The sequence below is a fragment of the Pleurodeles waltl genome, chromosome 2_2 (genome assembly GCF_031143425.1).
Source record: "Pleurodeles waltl isolate 20211129_DDA chromosome 2_2, aPleWal1.hap1.20221129, whole genome shotgun sequence".
Taxonomy (NCBI): domain Eukaryota; kingdom Metazoa; phylum Chordata; class Amphibia; order Caudata; family Salamandridae; genus Pleurodeles; species Pleurodeles waltl.
The window spans coordinates 833,377,616-833,401,226 of record NC_090439.1 but is presented as its reverse complement, the minus strand read 5'-3'; the positions used below and the strand labels follow the sequence as shown (position 1 = coordinate 833,401,226).

Genomic DNA, 23,611 nt, shown 5'->3' with positions numbered 1-23,611 from the left:
TCATGTCAGACCCCAAAAGTTCCAAACTTACCCCCCCTCCGCCCACTGAGTCAACACAGATAAACAACTTGTGCCTCCCTAATCATTACAATCCACCTAATCTTACCCCAGTAACAGTTTGTCACACTGAAACCACCAGTCACTCAACTAACACACTCAAATTTCCTCATAACACACGCGTGTATGTGTAGCGAGGGGGTAGAGGCCTTGTGTGAGCCACTACTACAAGAGCTCTGGTAGAAATGAGGTCTCTAGTTGCCAGGGGTTTGCACCCTAACTAAGTAGGGACTCTCACTGTAGTCGGGGTAAGTGAGCCGCACAGCTAAGATAACCCCGCTGACCCCCTTGGTAGCTTGGCACAAGCAGTCAGGCTTATCTCAGAAGCAATGTGTAAAGTATTAGTACACATACACACAAACACACAGTCAAACGGTGAAAACACCACAGAAGTACTCAACACCAGATTAGAAAAACAGCCAAAATTTATCTGAGTAAACCAAGATCAAAACAACAAAAATCCAACATACACAAGTAAAGATGTCACTTTTTAAAGCATTAAATGAGTCCTACTCCATAGGAATTATTGGTTGTATCTTTTTAGCACAAAGTACCAGGGATGCGTCAAAATCAAAACGATGTGGGCTGCAGAGGAGGTGAGGTGTCAAAAAATAAAGCGATATGTTGGTTCCTAACTGCGCAAGGGAAGTGATGCGTTGATTATTTCCTTGCAGGAAAGTTGATGTGAAGGTTTTCTTACTGGCAGGGGAGCCAGTGATCGGATTTGGTGATTTTGAGATACGCAGCCTCGGTTCCTTTCTGCGATTCGGGGTCGATGAGAAATACTCATGTGGGTGGCACATTCAGTGCTGCCGGTCCAATAGTAGCATTTGATTTACAGGCCCTGGGCATACATAGTGCACTTTACTAGGGACTTACTAGTAAATCAGATACCCCAATCATGGAGAAACCAATCACCAATACAATTTAGACAGAGAGCATATGCACTTTAGCACTGGTTAATCCAGTCCCTCCTTCGCATCACCACCCCATATGGCACCAGCCCCACCCTCCAATGGGTCCTGCAAATCATTCACTGACAGGAGATACATTGAACCATCCTCTATCCTTTCGGGGGGCGGGGAACAAACTACCCCTCCTCCCCCTATCCGCCCAGTGCCCTGCAGTCGACTAGCTCCTGTCCATCAGCCAGGGTGTGATCCAGGCCCGCACCCCCATGTCCTCTCCCGGTTCCACACCTCTTCAGAATGCTCAAAGAAGTGTGTACGCCTCTGTGAGATCACTTTCAGTTTGGATGGATAGAGGATCATATATTTCAGTTACATAGCTCGCAACTTCTGCCTGAGATTTGCACTGCTCCTGATCCTTTTTAGTGTAATTCAGGTATATGGCTATTTTGTGATTCTCAAACATGGGCATCTTCGCTCCCTCGCCACTCAGAGGACACAGTCCCTGTCCCGATAGCTAAGGATCTTGGTGATTATCACAGTTGGGGAGGTGGCTGAGGGGCCAAAGCCCTGTTTGCGCACTCCACCACAAAGTGCTCCGAGAGGCCAGTCGGCCGCAACTGATGTCAAATCCAGTCCTCCAGGAACCCTTCCACCGAACACCCCTCAGATCTCTCTGGAAACCCCAGTGCCTGTATGTTGTTACAGCGGGAACACCTTTCTGCGTCCTCCACCGTGCACTCCAGTTCTCGGGGCACTAGGGGCAATGCAGCCATTTGTTGAAGCTGAGAGACCTCCCCTTGCAAAGTTCCAATGTTGCCCTCCGCTGCCATCACTTTATCTGCAACCTTCTTCAGGTCAGCCTGAAGGAGGTTGACATCGATAGAGACTGCTTCTATTTTGGGCTTCAGAGCCGTGCGTGAGCCCTGAATGGCAGCCAGTAGGTCCGCACCCCCCCCCCAAGCCATCTCACGAAGCACTCTGGGAGTCAGCACCTACCAGCCATGTGAGAGGGCTGTTTAGGCTCAATATGTTGTGTGATAGTGTTAGCGGCAGAGGTGCGCCCCACCCTGTCCTTGCCCATGGTGTCCGTTCACACTTAGGCACACCCAATGCCCACTGTCCTGTTCAACACTTTGGGGCTGCTATGATTGGGCTGTCAACATAATAATGGCGCCAGGTAGTAGCTATTTTCACTATCTCCCCTTGATCAGCCCTTCAAGTCCAGAACACCAATCAGGACAGCAGGATCGTCCAGCACCTGGTTCATTCAGAGTGTGGCTCCTGCTGGGCTACCCCAGGTCTACACCAGTACAGCATCCGCAATCTGTCCCTCGCTGACTGGCTCCCTCAGTTACTCACTGTATCCAGCTCTCAGCAGCGCTGCAGTTACACCAACCCCAATCCACGGTCACAGGGAGACCCGCGTTCTTAACTATGTGGCATCCCAAGTAAACAGCATCTCGGCTCAGAAAGCGAGTAACACAGATACCCAGGGCAAAGGGGGTCCTCCTTTCTCAGGCAGTGGTTAGCTCAATAGGGCAGCTGCTTCTGCAATTCACCTGTCTGCAGTGCACATGCAGTCAGCACCATCCAGCCCATGTCCTCCCGGTACACACATGCTGTGTCCAGCAGGGCGCACCACAAAGCAGTTCAAGCCGGTCGAGCCGCCAGCAACAGACATTCAGTATCTGCTCTTGTAGAGGGCAAGGCCGCATCCGCAATCCTCAGCAGCCCATGGGGCTGGCCCGTCTACCCCACGCAGCTGGCCCGACACAGTGCACAGCCTCCAGAATGATTGCAGGTGAGTGGGCAGTTTTCACTCTGCGCCCCCTCCCCAAGGTGCAGCAGGGGTACTACTTCCCACAGCAGCCAGGATTAGCTCCTCTTTCTGCCAATCCCAGTGGCCGCTGGATGGAGGCGACTCACCCCAGGCTTCGACTAGAACAGGCCACAGCTCCGTCTCTCCCTTTCCCGCTCACCGCCTGTCACAGGGTCGGGGAACACTCAGGATGTTAGTCCTCAAAGGCTGTTATTGTGGGCCTTGGAGGCAGGATGATGCAGGATTCAGCTGGATGGGAGCTAACCTTGGCTACGTCTTGTTGATTTAACTATGAGGATGAGGGAAGTAATTTAAAGTGGGACTCCTAATACAATTTTTTTTTTCTTTTTTTTAAATCTTCTGAATTTGAACCTCCACTTCGGGGATTCATGTTCAGAATATAAAGCACCAACATCCTGTCCAAGCCTGCTTGCTTTGCTGTTGTGTATAATGTTGAGTAGAATACACTTCTTGTGGAGTGAAAAATAGTTTTACATGTGGTTGTCTACCGTACCTGAAAGGTAGTAGGGGGTTTTGCGCATGATGTGCTTGTGTCTGATGTCTTTCGGCCTTTCAGCTGATCCAGCTTTGGACTTGCCATTTTGCGTCTTCATCAGCAGTGCCACACCACCAACAGACTCTGGGTGCGATTGGGCTCACAAACAAGGTCAGAGACCAGAAAAGAAATCTTTTGTTTTGTAGTTCTGCTGTACTTTCTTGGGGAACCAGGCTATTGGAACTAGGCATGCCCTTGTGAGCTTGTGCCTGCTGCTTTACCACTGAGCAAGCCCTACTTGTTGAGCCAAGAGGGCGGGTGCATTGCAGGGTGATAGTGCTGGCAGTGCAGAGCCACCTCGGCACACCTGTGTTGGTTCTACTGCCGCTGGGGGACCCGACCCACAAGGGAAAGTGAGCCCCACACAAGAACAATCCTACTGACTCATTAATTATAAGGAAAATGAATTCATGATCACAAGACCTTTTGAAAAGGCCACAAAAGACCAAAGGATGGAGGCAGCCACTGTGGTGGTACACTGAAGTACATTGAGGGAGGAGGAAAGTGCGTCTTGCCACACTTTTATTCTCCTACTAGTCTTTTGATTTCAGATAGAAGTCCAGACCGGCAAGAAGTGACTTGGTCCCCAGAGCAGAGGCCATGTCGGAGATTATCTGGTGTTTCTGTCATATGTGTTCTGCCCACAAAAACGTAGATGTGAGAGATGCCAGTCATGTGGAAAAGACACACGGTGATCAAGGAGCCCATGAGGAGAGGAAAATCTGAAGGAGAAAAAGACAGCAACCTATGGGTCCAAACACAGGACATAAAAGTGGAAAAACTTCCCAAGAATCTATAAACTCACCCCAAGTGTGATTGTTCTCCCGCTTTAGGCCTAGGAACCTCAGCAAGGAAATTTGCAGGGAAACACTTAAAGAAAAACAAAGGGTGTGTGTCATAAATCAGCTCCCCTCAGCAAATGGAGGAAGTAGTCTTTCAGTAATATTCCCTGATTCATAGGATTGAAGAGCAAATACTAAATCTGTCTTCTTCTGATTTCATTTTTGAACCACCCAAATCCACGGTTATCCTCTTTTCCTTTTTTCTAGCAGATAATGCAGCACAGCCCTACTACAATTGACACAGCTAGTCAAACGGCAGGGAAGAAGGAGCTAACTCATGTCCTTAAGCTCTGCCAACAGATTTGGGCCCCAAGACTCTGTCAGCTCAAAAGACGTGGAAATCCCAATATTTTCTGGATGCGAAAACTGCCACGTATCCCAACGTGTATCCCATAACTTGGAGACATCCTCCGTACTCTCTTCTCTGATGATGGATGTACTCTTCTTATGGAAAAAAAACCTTTACAGGGCATTCTGGAAGCATTAGTAGTAAACAATGATGGTACAAAAACACAGATTACCCTTTTAAAAATCATTGCCAAAGATCATAGTTAAATGAAATCAGCTTGTTAGTTAGACCCATGGTCTCCTTAGAAGTAGAAGGAAAAAATGAGGGACTGTTAAGGGAGAAAAATATCAGCGACCCCTTCAGTTTTCATCTCCAAAGTCGCAATGCTGATAAAAAGAATAGGTGATTTTATTTTTATGGGAGACAACCCTTCTCTGGTAGTCAGTGCTTTAGACGGTGTAAGGAGGGGAGGCCAATTCCGAAAGGTAGGCTGAAGGAGGATCGAGTCATCCTTCAGAAAAGAGGAATAAAGAAATTAAGGAAGCAAATTCTCAAGGAGCCCTCTCCCCATAGTACCCACTATTTCAGGGAAAGAAGGATGATTATGGAGGGGAAGATGATCAGCAAATTTCTATAGCCTCAGTAAAAGAGGTCTAAAAGGGAAGACCAGTCGGGTCAAGAATGGAGCATAGCTATTCCCCTGCTTCAAGTAGCACCAAGAAAGAACCTTCCCATAAAAAGCATGTATGGCATGATTGGTGTATACAAAGTTAAACCTTAAAGCAGCTGAAAGTAATGTATCTCAATTTTTTAACATGAAAAAATGGAACCCTCTGATTAGATCGCACCTCCTATATGCCTTTAATAGCTTCCCATCGCTTTGAGCAATTACAACCCTAGATATAAAGCAAGTAGCTTTCACCCATACCAAAGAGAGAGGAGAGGTGTTGAAAGTAGGCTTTAATTCCCCTTTAGAGAGAAAATATTAAAAAGTGAATAGAGAATTAATGCTCAAGGAGTAAGGTTAGTACTCCTGAAGGAGTTTTAGTGACACCAAAACCCTTCTTAAATAATCATGGGGGCTTACAAGTACTCAAATGTATCTAGGGCATGTGGGCCTAGTGGGTTATTACCAAGGCAATTTAAAAATAACTCTCCCTCTTCATAGCATTGCCAGACATATGCAAGTTCCACGTCGGTGAACAATAGATACACATGTTGAAGTGATATTCACAAAGAGGAGCCTTCAGCCTTAAGGGTCATTGACTGGGAAGAATATATATCAGAGATTCTCTCCTAGAATGTGCATGGACTGAGTCCAAAAACACAATTTGTTTCCAGGAGACCTGGTTAATTTGTGGCACGCTAGAATTTGGTGGCTTCCCACAAATCCATATGGGAGCAAGTCCAGATGGACCCCTCAGCAGGCTGTTTGGCTCTCACTTCAACAAAAATAGCTAAAGGCTTAAAGTGAATCGGTACTAAATGTGACTGGATACAGGCATGCATAGTAAATGTGTATACAAACTCAGCCCAAACTGAAGCAATGAAAGTCTGTATAAGCTGCAACGATTAGTATCTAGTTTATATGAAACAGGCATACTTGTTTAATGCCCACTTAAGTAATGCAAGTGCTCTCTATAAACATGCCCATTTTAATTTTGGGTGATTTCACTATGCGCTTAAACCCCTTACATGAGGACCAGGCCTAGTTAAACATTTGTGCTACTACTTATATCCCTCCAACAGTATTTCTCAGTTTTGCCGAAGCGGGTTTTGTCTGCCTCAACAGGCACAATGGGCGGACATCCCTGGGAGAAACGCATTCCCACAGGATAATTGCGATGTTCCAATTAACTGTATATTTATTCAACTTGGTATTTTGAGTTGTGTAACAATTTTCAGGTTCGGCTTTTAAATGGGAGTGATCACTGGCCTCTGACTGTGGCTCTAAACTCAAGAGTGAGACCGCATGATCAAGTGTAACCCTTGATAGTTGTGCTAAGTGTAGGAAAACACGCTTAGATGACAAACAACTAGCACTTTTAGCCCACATTCATAATTAAAGAGACTAGTTGGCAATGACATTGGTTAAAGTTATATGATTTTGTGGTATTTAGCTACGATAAAGAAAGTAGTAGGCTGCATGGCAGTGACAGAGAATATTCAACATGTTATTGAATTAAAAAAAAATCCAAATTCACAAATCACCTATTATATTATGACCATTTCCTAGCTTTAGAAAAAACTGAGGAAGCTTACTAAAAGTAAGGGACAAGTCCCAAATGATGATTGGCATAAGGCAATTCGCAAAACTAGATCTCAATATTTTCATTAATAAGAACAAGATGCGCTACTGTTGATTAAATTGGGAGGAAATTATAAGTGTGCTGGCCACAAAAGATACTAAGATACTCTGGGAATTCGTGCAGAAAGGAACTAATATAAAGTTCTCATTTAGCTGTGTGGTTCCAGAAGAAGATTCAGTAAGATATTTACCTGAGAGATATGCAGATAAAGTCAGGACTCACCAGGATGGGTGATGTAGGCCAGACAAGGAATATATATCACTTAAAACAGTAAATGGGATAAAAAAAAAAGGTATTAACCTCATTGAACTTAACAAAGGCGGCTGGACCAGATAAACTGGCTGCGATTATTACAGAAATCAAACATATAATGGTGGTCTGGATTGTTTGCTGAAGTATTTAAAACAACCTTAAGCAGGCATTTTCACCCAAGGTGGAAAGGGGCTATAATTAAGCCAATGCTGAAGAAAAAGATCCAGATTACCCCAAAAATTATCATTTAATTAGCTTACTAGATGTAGGCTCTAAAATTCATCAGGTTTATACTACACTCAAAAGAGCACAATGATCTTCTGCCAGTCAAGCATGGAGGGTTCAAAGAGGGACATTCGATAGTGGATCATTGCTACAGCCTGTGGGCCATGGGTCGGAAAGCTGTAGAAACTTGAGCCAGGCTGTTATGCTTCTTTGTTGCTTTCTGTTCTGCCTTCAATTTAGTTAACTGTGCAATCGAAAATGCGAAAATGAAGGTTGATTAAAACTCCTCATACAAATTTTTCAAAATTACTTTAAATGATGTATTGAATTGGCAGCTGCACCTAGACATCATAAAAACCGGAGCTCTGCAACAGTAGGGGTGCTCAAGAAGTTAAAATGGGATTATGGCAGCCCTTCTGTCGAACCAGTACTTACCCCTTATAGAGCAATGATCTCTCCTCAGATCCTGTATGGGGTTGACATTCTAATCCCAAAAGGTGCCTGAAAAATATTTTAGACCTCTCCACTGAGCCATGGTACAATCAGTTAGAGTAGAGGCAAGGCTGAACTCCTGGACTAGTGTTTTGGCCACAAAGGTGCAAAGTGAGTTCTGTGTGGGAGGTTAAGGATTAATCTGGCTGCTGAGTTCTATATGGTTTGCAGTCTGTTAGTGAGTTGCTTGGTGATTCCAGCCTATATGGTATTCACATAGTACAGCTTGCTGGCCACTGGGGCATGAGAGACAATTTTTCAAGTGTTGTTTGGTAGTCTTTAGAATATCATCCAAAATAGATTCCAGGTGTGAAAGTGATAGGTTTGAATTGCGTGGTCATGTCCAGTTTGCTGTCGGCGATTATACCAATGTTCCTGTTGTGAGTTCTGGGTATGAGTGTGGGTCTTGGTTTGGCCAACCACAAGTTGGAGCCCCATGGTGAAGTGTAATTGCCAAAGATCTTTACTTCTCTCTTGCCAGTGTTGAGCTTGAGAGAGTTAGCTGTCATCCAGTTAGCGGATTGGGTCATGCAAGCACTTAACTTGTTTCTTGTGCTGGGGTCTTGCCCAAGAGGGAGAGTATGAGTTGTGTGTCAGCCACGTAGGAGGGGATGTTGATCTTGTGTGTGTGAATGATGCTAGCCAGAGGGATCATTAATGTGTTGTAGAGGATGGGGCTTAGCGATGAACGTTGCAGCACTCCACTGAGTAAGGTGCCAGGCTGGCAGCATGTGTTCTATCCGTTAAGAGTAGATCCAGCAGAGAGCGATTCGTTGGATGCAACCTTGTGTGCCTGCACCTTACGAGGATGGGAGTGAGACCGTTTTAAATGCTGCAGATAAGTCCAGGAGAATGAGAGCTGCATTGTCTCCTCTGTCAAGGAACATGCAGATGTTGTCTGTTGCAGCGATAACTGCTGTTTCTGTACTGCGGTTGGGCCTGAATCCAGACTTCGTGACATCGAGGAACTGGTGGTTGCTGAGGTGATCAAGGCTGTGGGTAATTTGTTTCTCTAATACCTTTGCCGGGTAGGATGGAGATGGGTCTGTAATTGGAAAGCATGGCTCGGTCAGCGGATGGATTCTTGGGCAGGGGCATGACGGTAGCATGCTTCCAGGTGTTCAGGAATGTACCTGAGTCGATGGAGGTATTAAGGATGTTAATGCTTCACTGATTGGTAGGAGTCCTTTGGAGAAGGAGTGGTGGGATCAAGAGTCAGATAGAGCCCCTGAGTGGATGGTTTTCTTGGTAGCAATGAGTTCTACTGTGGTGATGGTAAGCCACAAGGTTAAATGTCCATTCATCGCCTTTGATGGGAAGTTGAGTTGCAAGGGTCCGGTTGAGGTTTAAAGTTTCTTTATATGGAAGTAGTTTTGTTACAGAAGAGTTTTGAGATATTGCTGCAGAGATTTTGTGAGGGGTTGATGTTTATGGAGGAGGTAGGAGGTGTATTGTGTAATCTTTGGCGTAGATTTCCTTGCTGATGTTAACGCTGATGTAATCTGCAAGAGCAGTCTTGACTTGTTCTCCATTTGTACTCCAGTTGCTTGCAGTGGTGTTTCATCCGCCTGAGGTCTTCTGTACCAGCTGGGCTGTGGTTGGGCTCTTGCCTTGGGTTGCTCTTGAGGGGAGCCAAGTTGGGCATGCAATGATCCAGCTGTTGAGGTTTTTGATGGCTTTCAGCAAGTCACTGTTGCAGTTGGAGAGGTCAGAAGCCCATCCCTCTTCTGAGATACTTTTCCAGCTGCAGCAGGTAGTCTTTGTGGTGGTAGGTCTGTGATGGTGTGTAATGGGTATGCTGAAACTGAGTAGGGAATGGTCTGTCCATTTCATAGTTGCTGACTTGTCGACTGTGATTTTGCTGATTGAGAAGAAAATTGGGTCCAATAGGTGTCTGATGGTGTGTGTCTGTTTGTTAACGGTCTGGGTGAGGCCAGATTTTCTAGAAGGGCCATAGAGTTTGGGTCGGTGTGATTTTCTAGGTGAAACTTAAGGTCCTTGAATGATGAAGGTGCTAGCTTTGATGATGAGGGGTGCAATGAAGTCCATGCTGTCCCTGACAAAATTGGTGCCAGGTCTTTGTAGTCTGTATACGAGGGTTCCACCCATCAAGAAGTTGGCTGTGGTGAGGTGGTCTCTGTAGCTGGTGGGGGTGTTCATGTATGTGGTGCATTTGATGGTATAGTTGAATATGATGACAGCTACACTTCCAGGCTTGTGTTGATGGTCTTGCCTAACGATCTTGTAGCTGGCAGGGATGGCTTTAGCGATGTTTGGTGGCAAGGTTGGGTTTACCCAATTTTCATTAGAAAGAGCAGGTATGGAGCATGGTGGTGCTGTAGGTCCCAAAGCTCTGTGGAATGCTTGGTGAGCAAGTGAGTGTTGAGCATGAATGGGAGTGTGGTGTGTTTGGGTGATGGTCGGTATGAGGCTGTTTTAGGCTACTTTGTGTTACTTTTAGTGCCAGGTGCTGTTGGTGCTGGAGTGGTGGATGTGAGAAAGTGCATGAGGAATTGTAGGAGGCACATGTGAATGCTGCTTCCGTGTTGCCGTATATCAGCAATGCAGTGAGTGGTCCATGGGGTTAAGAGCATGGAGGAGCGCAGCTGGGTATTAGTGGGTAGGTTGAGAACCATGGTTCCTGGTGCTGGGTGCGCTACAGATGCGGTTGATCGTAGACAGGCTTGCCTTTGGCATACCAGAGACGTGCCAGTGCTGCGGCTGCCATTAAACAGTTCCTAGGAGGAGGAAGGAGTGCAGGGTACTGTGGACAGGAAACCAGTGATGTCACTTCCTGTGCAGATGGTTGATGGGAAATTCAGTGATGTCACATATTGTGCAGGTGGATGATGGGTAGTCCAGTGATGTCATTTTGTGTGCAGATGGGCACTGGGGAAAAATGACTCTACCCTAAAATCAAACTACAATCGGAAACCAGCACAAGCTGTCATCATTGACAGTTCTTACTTGTCCAGTCGAGTCCAGATCCACAAACTTTTGTCTTCCCAGTCAGATGCTGAGATAAGGCTGGAGGTACACTTTTTATCTCTTCTTGTTCTACCAGTGCTCGATACCAGCTTCGGAAAATGCATATATGGGAAGATGGACAAGCTGCATTCGGACTCATTTAGTTGTCTGAGGCAAGTGAGGGTAATGCTCTGAAGAACATCCATTTAATATGCCTAATACAATCAATGTGGCCTCCTCACTTAGTGCACATGCAACGTGTAGTTGAAAGTAAACAATCCAACAGTCTGTAGCCTTGTTTGTTTTCATATCACAGCTGCTGGAAGCCTTGTGTGGGTCTCAGTGTGGCAATGCCCTGGTGCACCCTCCATGGGCTAGTACTTTCAGTCCACTTGTGGATGTCTGTCTCAAAGAGGAGCTTATGAAGCTATTGCTTCCAAAACGACTACAGTTGGACGAGTTGATTACACCCATATAGTCGGCGAATTCTGGGAATCTTGCATTTCACAAAGAAGTATTCGGTTCCCCACGTGTGCCTGAGGTAGTTGTAGCTTTGTTTCTTTCACCGTGTTCCCTGAAGCTGAGTAGCCCACGCAAAATGGATAGGACATTGGGTTGCAGTGAGGTGGGAATCCCTACCTGCACCTGAGAGATACAAGGAACAAAATGGTCAGTATTTGGCCGCTGCACCTTATGTTCTTTCTCTCATCTAGAAGTCCCACTTTGGGGCTTTCAGCAGTGTAAAGTAGACACAGCAGTGCGTTACTGATTAAAAAAAAAACAAGGGTTTTCCTCCTCCCTGCCTAATGTGGCAGCAGAAATGTTTGCACTGAAGTTCAAAACCCCCTTTAAGGAGTAGTTATTTTTTAACTTCACCCGGTAGTGCAGCTTAAACACAAGTTTGAGGTTTGCAACTTCACCCATCCATATTATGAAGGTGTTAGAAATGGCTAATCGCTCTTAAAAAAAAGGAAGGTAACCCCTATTTAATTAAGGAGGGTCAATAGGCAAGAAAAAGAGAATCCTGAACTTTAACCCTCAGTAAATATCTTTAACGACACCTGCAAAATAAGTCTTTACAGTTCTCTGTAATTGTAGATTTATTCAAATAACAGTATTATTACAGAAAGCAAAAAGGTTTTAGAGTTATGGGAATTAGTGCAAAACCAACAATCAATATAAATGCAATAGTAATAAATAAGAAATTAAGCATTGCACATCTGGCAATAAATCAAATAATAGTAAATATGCCCGAAATACAAATTGGACAACAAGCATCTGGTTCTCTCTAAGCAGAAATCAGAAAGTTGGAAGGTTTTCTTAAGCTTGCAGAATGTGTGGCTGTTTCCCAAAAAGCACGTCTTTATAATGTTCTGGACAAAGAGAGCACCCGATCCCAGAGCATTAACATTACGAGAGCATGACAACCGTAAACCGGCTAAACTAAAATGCTGCTTGTACAACACCAATTACATTATTCCAAAATAACATACTTGTGCATTATTCTCATTGTTTAAGAATGCATATGATTTGTTACATAGAAGAAATCATACGTTTTATTAATGCAACACATGAGAAAAACAATAACTGCTTTTGCACATAAATAACATTGACATGCTAATGTAGGTTTAGCTATACGACCCTGCAGTGTTGCAACATCAGGACACCTTTTCCTGGGTAAGCTACTGAAATATTATTTTGTTAAATGTAAATAGAAACCATGGTTTGCAGCTGAATTTAAAATGATTTTCTGAAAGCAAAATGACACATGAACATGCACAGCTCATTTACAGTAAAATAAATATGCACTCTTTTGTAATTAGGCTTAGTTATGCTAATTTAAGAAAACCTAAATTAGGGCACTATTATTTTAATAGAAGGGTATACTCTAACCTAGGATTAATGCCACGTTTATTCACCCACATTTATAAGGGAAGGCAGCGCTGGCTGAATATATAGAAGGTTACATTTCAGAATGATGTTTGGGTGTACCTTACAAATATGCAGAACTAAGGGCTATTTATCCACGCGCTCGCACCAAAACTAAAACGTTTTTTTGTTTTATTTAAAAAAATAATGGTTATGTTAATCTTGATGTTCACTTAAAATGATTTCAGATTTCTAAAGACTACAACAATCATTTGGACAGCGAATATGCACCAATCATACTATAATATATGATCATTATTTTGTCATACAACAGAAGTAGATTATTTTCGTCACAGATGACGTGTCCATAGTATCACGGAAGGTACAATGCTTTCATTATTTTGCAAGAACACGTGCCTACTCACTCAACACTCTCTCGCCTCTCTGGATCTCTTTCCACTATCTTTCTTTCTTTGTTTCACTGTATTTCTTCTGTCTTAAAAGTCAGACTTGCACTAATGCTTTGCACTCACGAAGCCCTTGCCCTTGCTTTCACTTGGTCTCTCCTCGCCACTGCTCTCATCCACATCTTACCCCCTCTTTCCTGCCATGGTTGCTGCCCTCTTCCAATGTGGCCTACCATGGCAGCAATCGACCGTAATGCAAGCAAGGGAAATGAGCCATACTGGAGGAGCAGTAGACCCCTCCCAGCTGAAAACCTATGCCACCACACCTCTTGCACCAACGATGGGTGCAATTCTGCTGGTCTGTGCCTGCCAGTAGTTAACTAGTCATCTTTCTTTGCTCATGCTGTATTTGTGTGTATCACATGTCTCTTTTTCTCTCTCTCATTGCTCTTTCACAGCTATCTCTTTAACTTGTGCCACTTTAACGAGTATCTTATATGCCAGATCGCATGTTTTCTCAGTCTCCCTTCTCTTGTCTCTCCCCTTGCCTTTCTTTCTCATCTCCCTTGTATTTCTTATCTCACTTGTAAATGTCTCTTCAGGTTGGCTGAGCTGTGGCCCTGTCTTTGAGCCCATTTAGAGTTACAGGAATGGATGGGTCCTTTTCACAGTGATCTGCTCCTTTCCGCTACCAACAAAATAACATTGCAGCTTTGTTATTTTTGCTCCTGGAGGACACAGGTGTGACAGTCACTGTTTTTTTTTTTTACCCTTTTTTTACTCTCCCGTAAGGAGAACGTTTCTACCACAAACTGCAGAGCTGGTGGTAGAGCCCAGTACAACAGGGTAAACCTGCCCCCACCCCTAGATTATGGGGCCTTACATTACATTCCTGGAATCAATCTTGAAGTAAGTTCATATTTAAAAACCTGACTCAGGGAATACCACTACTGCTTTCATCGGGATTCTCTAGGTACGGCCATTCTGATTTGGAGACGTGATCTCTTAGTAGTCTCCAGGATATGGCAGGATAGCTGGGGCCAATATGTGGTGGTGTCTGGCACTCTCCATGGTTACCCTCTCTCACAGTTATGCATTTATGCACCACCCATCCTTGCCTTGGACGTCCTGGTTAAGCTTGGGGACCTTAATAGGGACCTTCTAGAGGCACCATGTGTGATGGGGGACTTTAATGGGGTGTGTGATGTGGGCCTTGACTTCTCCTCGACTACTGCGGGTGCTGGCCGAGGTCCCACCTACTGGCGTTATTTGCACACAACTGGAACCTGACTGATGTGTAGAGGGAACATCATCCGAGTGAGAGGGGATAGACCTTCTACTCGGAAGCACATCGCTCCTTTTCTCGATTAGATTCTTATATTACGCCTGGTAGGGTGAGCCATTGGGTACGCTATGTAAGACTGTTGGCCCAGGGACTCTTGGACCACTCACTCTTGGACCACTCACCTATGGCTTGGGGCCATAGGAGGAAAGGATCTAGATGGGGCCTTGACAGTTGGTGCCTCTACAAAGAAAACTTCAGAGCCCTTTGCCAACAGGCCTGCCAGCAATTCCTAGATGACAATAGGGGATCTGTGACTTCTTGCATTACCTTCTGTGAGGCTCAGAAGGCTACGGTTCAAGGGTGTCTTATTAGTTATTCCAAGGGTCAGCAGGAGAGGTCCTGGCAAAATGTTGTGGACCTTGAAGACAATATACTTAACTTAGAGAGCAAATACTTAATAACACAGTAGGAATCCCTCATGCAAGACTGGTTACACACTCAAGCAGTGCTCCATCAGGAGCTCACGCAGGAGGCAAGAGAGGCGTGGTTGGCCACCCGCAGTAGAGTCTACCAGTGGGGTGAAAAGAACAGCAAGACACTGCACTGGCTGTACACACCAAGACAGGTGGGAGCCCCAGTGGCTTACTTACTGGCCGATGATGGTTCCTGGGTAACTGCGAGTGAGCCCATTGCAGGGGGCTTTGCAGCTTACTATCGTTCACTGTATAGCGCAGATCCCGTGAAGTCCTATCTCAGTTTGTATCAGACCTGCTGATGCCATGCTTAACCCCTTAGGAGAGTGAGGCGCTGGAGGCTGGTGTGACTTGTAGGGAGCTGTATACAGCCTTGGCCAGTCTACACACTGGTCCCAGTGGGTTCCCGGACGAGTTTTGGCACCTATAGTGGCCACAGACCAGTCCGCTTCTATTGGAGACCTTCGAAGAAGCCTTGGAGAGAGGTGAACTGCCCCCAGATCTTCGATCCACTGAGATTGCGGTGTACAAAGTGTATGCACTGTGAGGATTTCAGGCCAATCTCGCTCCTCAACTATGAGGTGAAAATATGGGCCAAAATGCTCACTACCCATCTTACAGGAGTCTTTACCCACCTATTGCACTCCGACCAGTCTGGGTTTATGCCTCACTGGGCTACCCAACATAGCCTCCAAAAAGCTCATAATACAGTTGCCTTGAGTAATATCTTTAGGGGTCCTAGAGCCCTCCTTTCCATTGATTTTTTTTAAAGTGTTGGACTTGGTGGATTGGGCATTTTTATTAGCCCTCCTAAGCTGGACTGAAATTGCGCCGCAATTTTACAATATGTGCGCCTTCTCTATACCAGTTTGCTGGTTCGGGGTGTGGCATCAGTCGTTCCCAGTGGCACGTGGTACCCATCAGGGCTGTCCTCTGTCACGCTTGCTTTTTGCATTAGTGATAGAACCTCTGGCTGCGTGGGTGAGGGACGTGCTTCTTCAGGGATTTAGTGGTCTGAGGAGGTAGGTGATACAATCTCCCTCTAAGCCAACGATGTCCTTTTGTTTATGGGCAATCCGTATGTATCAGGCCCCAGGGTGCTCCAGATTTTAAATATCTTTGGATCCTACTCTGATCTTCAGATGAATACCCAGAAGTCTGCGATTTATCCCATCGCTCCCTGCCCGACAGATATCCCATAGGCCACGGGGATACCTATACTCCACCCTTGGCTTCAAATACTTGGGGGTCTATGTTACCGACAACACAGCACGATCCTTTAACTGGAACCTGGTGCCTCAGTTAGCTGGTCTTGGACAGGACGTTAAGTTCTGGTCCACTCTTCCTTTGTCCCTGTTGGGTCTCTGCAGTTTTTAAAATGATCTCCCTGCCACGTCTACTCTATTAACTACAAACTCACCTATTCCCGATTGTTAAAAATGGCTTCAGTTAGATAAATGCACAAATTAGATTACTGCTGTGGGGTGCCCAGTATTGCTGTGAGGAAATGCTGTAAACCAGCAGTTGATGCTGGGAGAGCTGCTCCTGACATGCTATTTACTACTGGGCAGCCCATGTGCTCATTGTAAATGAACAGTAGCTTGGTGGCTTTTGGGACCCGGCGTATGCAGCGGAGGAATGGGTACTGGGCAGCCAGGATCTTTCCCATTTGTTGAACGGTGGGAGTGTCTCTACTGCGCTTCCACCCACCACACGGGTTGTGTTTGGTATATGGAATACGGCCATGAAGAGTGTGAGATGGACTGACCTCTCAAACTGGAGACCCTGTCTATGACTATTGCAAATCTGTTTCGCACTCGACGCATTCCTTCTCTCCTGCAATGTAAAACAAATAAAATGTTTAAAACAGTATATATTTTTTTTTAAACTGACCCAGGCATTTAGAAGTATTAGCTCTTGCTACCGAGAATAACTTTAACAGCTGTTTGCAGTGCTTGGATCTTGATTTCAGCCTTCTGGTCTTCATAGAGGCCCATAGATGAGTAGTAATGACAGCCGCATATATACGTACAGTGCATTGCATTGGAAAAGAGTGCTGCTTAGGGTGTGGATGGTGATGTGGTTCTCTTTGGTTATGTATGTTCTCCCAGATTTCTGATGTTTGAGATTTTAAAATTTAGGGGTTTAGAGTGTCATGGCAAGGTGCTGGGAGCATTGCTACATCCTTAAGTTCAGCTAAGCTTGTTTAGTAGCGTTGCTTAACAGTGTGGCATAGTAATGATTTTTGGTGTTTAGACGTGCCTTGTGTATTTTTCTTTATGCGTTGTCCGCATCAGAGCTCTGTGGACATTTGCCCACATATCCAAATTGTGTTGAAATGGAATGCAGTTTGACTAGCTATATGACAGTCTGAGATGATTTTTAATTGGTGTGTTCATTTTAATATTTAGTTACATCAAATGCCTTTGATAACATCTAACATTCATCTTGTATTTTTTGCAGGTTGGAACACAGGAGTTTGCACGGCGCTTCAATGCAACATATGTTTCTTGGGCGATTGCTTATCTTTTGGGTGTGGTCTGCCTTATTCGCGCATGTTACTGGGGAGCCATAAAAGTCAGCTATCCAGAGCACAGCTTTGCATAGACTTGTCTATAGATGCACCTTATAGCAAGTGATGCCGAAGTCTAGAGATTCTGGGCGGTGCTGAATGGACATTTAAAAAAAATCCTCAAAAAATATTCGATTGGAGGCGTATTAGTCGAAAGATCAACAGAGGAAACCGTTAAAATGTTGTCTGTAAGAACAAATGCTCATTGCACTACATTTTATGCAAATAGTTTGTTTTGCTGCTAGTTTCCAAACCTACAGATACTGAGGCTATGTTTACATGTGTTGTACCTGTCGGCTACAATTAGGTTCTGTATGTATTATATTTTACCTTTCCTTTTTATTGTTTTGAGATCTACCTGCGTGACTTTAGCTGTGTGCTGTGAGATGCATCAGCAAAGGAGCAAGAGGCATGTGTCGGTGTTTCTACTATGGCTTCGCAGCTGTGAGTTTTAATTGACGTAGCTTGCATTGAATTCTAAGCAATACGCATTTTGTTTGAAATGCTTACATTATCTTTGACCTAAGATCACAGTAACCTTATTTAAAGTTTCAAGTGTACTTTTAAGAATTAAACAACAGCTGGAAGACATAATTTGAGAAGGTGTATGTACGCTTTCAATTATGCTGGTCAGCGAACAAAACTCCTGAATCAGTATAACTTCAGGAAATAGAACCAGGCATTATTTCTGCAGTGGTTAACCTGAATATTATCACAGCCTTATCAGAATACCCTTAGGTGATGGTCCTTTTTTAGAGAAATCCATATAAGCATCTTTCTACCAAGCTACATCCAGCAGTTGTTGCACGCAGGGCCACGGCTGATGGGGATGAAGTAAAAGTTTCCCAAGCAACCATTTGATATTACTTTATTTTATATTAAAAACACGTGTGGGTAGTCGTTAGTTAGAGATGGGCTTGTAATAATTGGACTGTTGGCTACAGTATGGGAAACGTGCTGCTGTGACTCGTGCTGGCCAGTGGCACTGGCACCTATCAGATATAAATAGACACTTTCTACATTCCATCTCAACTCAACAGGGGGAAAGACACGTTCAGTATGTTCACTCGAGAAAACCAAATTGTTGGCGAGTTTGACGTTTTTGGTAATTTTAGAAGGGCTGGAGGGAGGGGAATCGCTTGAAAGACATGTCGATAATCTTGCCATCTATTTGTTAAATATAATCAAAGACACTTTAAAAGGCAATGATTTTATATTCGGAAAATAGCTTAATGGATTTAGACTGTGCAGGGATAAATAAGATCATTTTAAATTATCCTCATTAGTGACAGCATTAAATGCTCCCTTTTAAAGATTCTAAGCACAAGAATTCTAATAAACTTTGTGTCTTTGTCCATTGATAAATGTTAAAACATGGATGCTGGATAAGGAATCCAATGTATCTTTTAAACATTACTAATAAAGATTGTTATTCAGAAGTAATGGTTTGTGTTTTTTGTACATGGTTTGAATGAAAAACTCCAAATATGTGACTATTATGTTCAATATTGCTATGAGTAGCACCCTACCAGAGTGGCATAGAAATACTTTATGATGCAGATGAAGAAGTAATTTGCCCTTTAGTGGTGTGGGAGTGTATAAGCTTAACACAGTGTAACAAAACATAAAACAATTATATCATACTTAATGGAGATTAAGGTGCCCAGTCCCCGAAATGTAATCCTGGGACTCCTTATTGTAGATAGCGTGTCAAAGCTGAAGCCTTAAACACTGCAAGATGTGGGGGTAAAGAAAGAGGGGTGCAGGGGAGACGTAAGACTCTGAAGTACATTTTTAAAGTTGGTTATTCAACAGTGGTGGCTGGTGATTTCTGAAAGTGGGGGGGCGTAATACTTGCTATGGGTTCACTTCATTGTTTTCAGAATTTGCTTTGGGTGTCCTCACAGACAAATGTACCCATACTCTCAGTTTCTCACTCACAAATGCACTTGTGCACACTCACACTTTCACAGTCACGACTTTCACTCACAACTAATGGTTACATGGGCTCTAATTTAACTCCTGGAGTACTGGTGTTTTGTTTTAATAGTGCAGCAGCTACAGTTGCACCAGGCCCTCTGTGTCCTGGTGCAACGGCACCTACTCCACCATTGATAGAGGCACTTCTGACTCACTCCCATTCCCTCTCACAATCTCCCCCTCCATCAATCTTTCTAACTCACACTTCTTTACTCACTCCCTCACTTTCACTTATTCATACTCACTCTTATTAATTCTCACTTTCATTTGCAGAGAGACACTTTCAAACACATTAAACACACACACTTAATGTTATTCTCTCTTAGTCACTCACAAACACACTTTCACTCGCACATGAATAGAGAAACAACACTGAGTCATTTTTTTTATTTATCTTTCCTCCTTTGCTGGCAACTCACAGGCATTGGAGCAGCAGAGCAGGAATCTGGTGCTGGACACTTGAACCTGCAAGCCATGATCCCCAATGAGGAGTCAGACAGAGCAGCAGGGTCATGTTTAAGAGGAAGGCCCACGTGAATCCCACTCCTAGCTTCCTGATAAGACAGGAAGTACAGCCCTATCAGAAGCTGGGACAATGCTCGGGATCCTGTCCCATCTGCTCTGTTTGTGGCCCCCCACTGGCCTTAAAAATACACTCGTGCTCCCTGACAGCCCCATTTTAGAATATGTACTGTGCTGTCTGAGGCATGTACAGTATGTCTGCCAAATAAAAAGGATTGCACCTCTGTTAGGGGACCGACTTCCCTTGCATTCGTAATCCAGACATTAATCTACAGAGTGTATTTTTAAACAACACTTTGAAGCTGGGTTGTCGCACACTCCCCTCAGCGCCCCTGCCCTCCCCGTCACCAGAAACTTGGTGGAGAGGCCTGACCTGTGCACTCCAGGGTTCATGAACGTATTTTTTGCATGAACACTACCAAACAAGATTATTACAAATGCAATACTTTAATTTAGCAGTGGCTCAATGGCTGCTCACAAAAGGCAAGGCCCTGAAGAAGAGCCACCCTGTAACTGAGAGGTGTTTTTGCACCCTAATAAATTATGTTTCTAGTGCAAAATCGGGGGGTGATGGGATATTTCCTTCTTGCATCAGGGCCTGTGTGTCAGGGCTAGAGCTGGTACTCATAAAACATCAGAGTCCACCAAGGGTACTAGTCACCAGCTGTATCCTCAATGGTGCAAACCACCTTCATCTACAAGGGAAAAATTACCATTTATGTATTGGTAGAGCTAGTTAAAGATATGGACTCGAAGAAACCAATATAAAATTTACCAGAGCCAGAGGGCATATATTGGCATTTACTTGTTCCATGATAGCACTGTCCGTATACAAGGCAAAACACTGCCCCCCAAACTAAGATGGTGCCTCTTTTCCATGTGATGAATTTCCATGTCAAGACTGGCAGAGCAAATATAAAAGGCAGGCTGAAGAACTGCACAGTGTCTGGCAACTGTGTATCTGCTGGGTTTGGCTGCTTGTTGTCTCAGTTTGCACCTGAACTTCCTTGAATTTCACGCTTTAGTCATGAGCAATTGGATATCCTTGAAGCTTGTATTTTATTTCCTCCTATTGGGCCTTGCTGATTCACCCATTCATTGTTTACTCTTTGCTGGTAATCCCTCCTGTGGAGTTTAATTATGGTGTAGGTGACACCCTCCTGTAGTCTACAGCAATGGTGTATTCTTCAAGGGGTCTCTGAAAGTATTCTTCCAGAATCACTGTTTCTCCCTTTCTTACCCCTTTTTTCGTGTTTCTCCCCCACCGGAGTCAGGTATCCACTACTTATTATACTAGGCTCAAATATCTAGGCTTAACAAGGGCAAGTGGCCAAGCTGCTGATACCCACCATGAAAGTTCCTGACAGTTTGCAAGCCCCTTAATATGGATCCTTCAGCTCACCCATATACTCCCTATGAGGAGGGCAGTGGCAGGAAATCACACTTACCTGGTAGTCTGGGTGGGGATCCTGGGAGGGCTGCTGCCAGAAGTCACAGGCACTTTGCAAGAGAAGAAAGACCACAGTTAGGACAAAGGAAGGGGATAATAGGTAAACAAAACAAAACATCAACACTGACGAACCACACAGGAAAGACGGGGAGGTACAACAGAAAGAAAAAGAGTGTCAGAAACCCGGAAGAGAGCGGCGGAGAGCAAGAGCCACAAGGAAGACGTGGAGGAACAGAACTGAATAATGGAAAGGTAAGGTGGTAAAGAGACATCCTCTGGCCCTGAGAGCTAGATGGAGCAGGTGTAGAGTTGGCTGACATCGAGGAGACAAAGCAAGAAGAAAGCTGGTCAGAGATGTGATGGATGCCACCCATATCTGTGGACATGCCCAGCACAACTGAGGAGGATTGTGGCAGTACGGGTAAGTGAACCTGGCTTAACCGCCATGTTAATCTTAATGGAAAACATGTCTCAGAAGGGGGAAAGGGTTTGTAAATAAACAACTAAGTTTTTTAAAGTAAGAGGACATTTGGAAGAGGGAGGGGGAATCCATACAGGGGCACTGATGGTGATAAATTTAATGTGAGGGACAGGCGGTCCACTGTTAATCACATAATTCTAACCCAGCAGTATAGGATCATCGAAGGGAAAGTTACAGGGGACTCCTTAACTAACCCTGTGGAAAAAGGAGACCCCACAAAAGCCAAGTGAGCACAGGGTATTGGTGACAAGAGCCCAGGCCTACAGAAAGAGGGCATTCTCACAAAGTGGAGACTAAAGACACTTAAGGGGGTAACCAGGATAGCACCTACTTAAAGTGGCTAGCTTCCCTCCTATTTGTTTTATGTTTTTTCACTTAACTGGATATTCTCCTGTCTCTTGAGGGGCATAGGTGTTGACCGCTTACCTTGACCTGACGAGGAAGAAAAGAAAAGGGCTTAAAGGCAGACCTTACCATCCTAAACTTCAACCCCAGGAGAAGACTTACATTAATTAGAGGGACGACGTTATTGGATGAAGCATCTAGTTACCACACTTGCAGCAAATCCTGTTTGTGTGACTTTAGTATATCAATTAAAAGCCACAATACATAAACAAGAAAAGCCTCCTAAGCATTACTTCTGATCGTCCCTCCACAGTCCATTGGTACAACCCATAGAAAATTTACAAGGTGGGATGAAGACAACCAAAGCAGACCAGCAATCATAATTGGTTACTTATTTACTGTTGGAGGCTGATTGCTGGTTATTAGTAGAGATACATATGCACATACCACTAGCAATAATACCCCCAGACAATGTTAGGCTCAGTTAAGGTCTCAACACATCATCCCCTAGCTCAACCCCTGTTAGCTTGGCAACGAGCAGGCAGGCTTAACGTAGGAGACAGATATGTAAAGCATTTAAATACACAAATACAGTTAATGAGTATGACACAGCACACAATACAAATCTCACACCAATTAAAAGAAAATAGTAAATATGTTTCTCCCTACAATGACACCAAAACTACAAAGATATAATATAGGGAACCAGAGTTATGAATTTTCAAATATTAAATGAAAATAATGCACTTTCTAGGGCTTAAAAATCAATAGCGTAAACAAGGGCATCTGGTTGCGCTTTACCGGGACAAAGACAAAGTTTGAGGCTGACAGCGATGGAGCCCTGCTCGTATACACTGAGCAGGAGGCCTCGGTCAAAACTTTACCTTTGTACTTAGAAACTTTTCTGGTGCTATTCGCTCTCAACATTGTGCCATCCCCCTTAGCATGCCGATTTCGATGCAACATCGTCGGACTGCTTTTCCTCAAAACTCAAATCTTGCAGAGGGCTTTGTTCATCATTCCACCATCTCCTTCCACAACTCTATTTTTTTCATTTCGAGCAAAACTGATGTTTTTCACACTTGCAGTGATTATTGGAAACTGAACGTCATTATGAAACAAAATAGACGTCTTCTATCTCCTTCCTTCTAGATGAACTATGCACGGTGTGTTGGTTTACAAAACCTAATATCTGCAGAGCCTACAACTTGGTGTCAATTAAGGACCTTTATGAATTGAAAAACATGTCCAACATAAAATATGAACATTATGAACATTTGGTAATGTCTCTTGTTCTCTCTAACTCTCCCCAACAGCCTATCACTTCCTTAATGATAACTTCCATGAGCAGCTTGACCACTTTGTTGTCAACTACCTAGTTTATGTAATAATATTTAGGTCAACTCCCCAAGCACATCGATATAATGTGAGAGGAGCTCTCCAGCTACTCTGCCAACACCGATTATATGCTAAAGTATCCAAATGTTCATTTGAATTCACCAAAGGGT

At 44.2% G+C, this 23,611-nt stretch overlaps 1 protein-coding gene across 1 annotated transcript in view; it reads left to right on the top strand.

Moving 5' to 3' along the window:
• Positions 1-18,764, top strand: part of PIP4P2 (phosphatidylinositol-4,5-bisphosphate 4-phosphatase 2) — a 125,662-nt gene extending 106,898 nt beyond the window's left edge. The window contains exon 7 of the mRNA XM_069220457.1: positions 17,217-18,764. Within this exon, the coding sequence (XP_069076558.1) occupies positions 17,217-17,360 (144 nt within the window). The 3' untranslated portion in view covers positions 17,361-18,764. The remainder of the gene's footprint in view (positions 1-17,216) is intronic.
• The last annotated feature ends 4,847 nt before the right edge of the window (positions 18,765-23,611 follow it).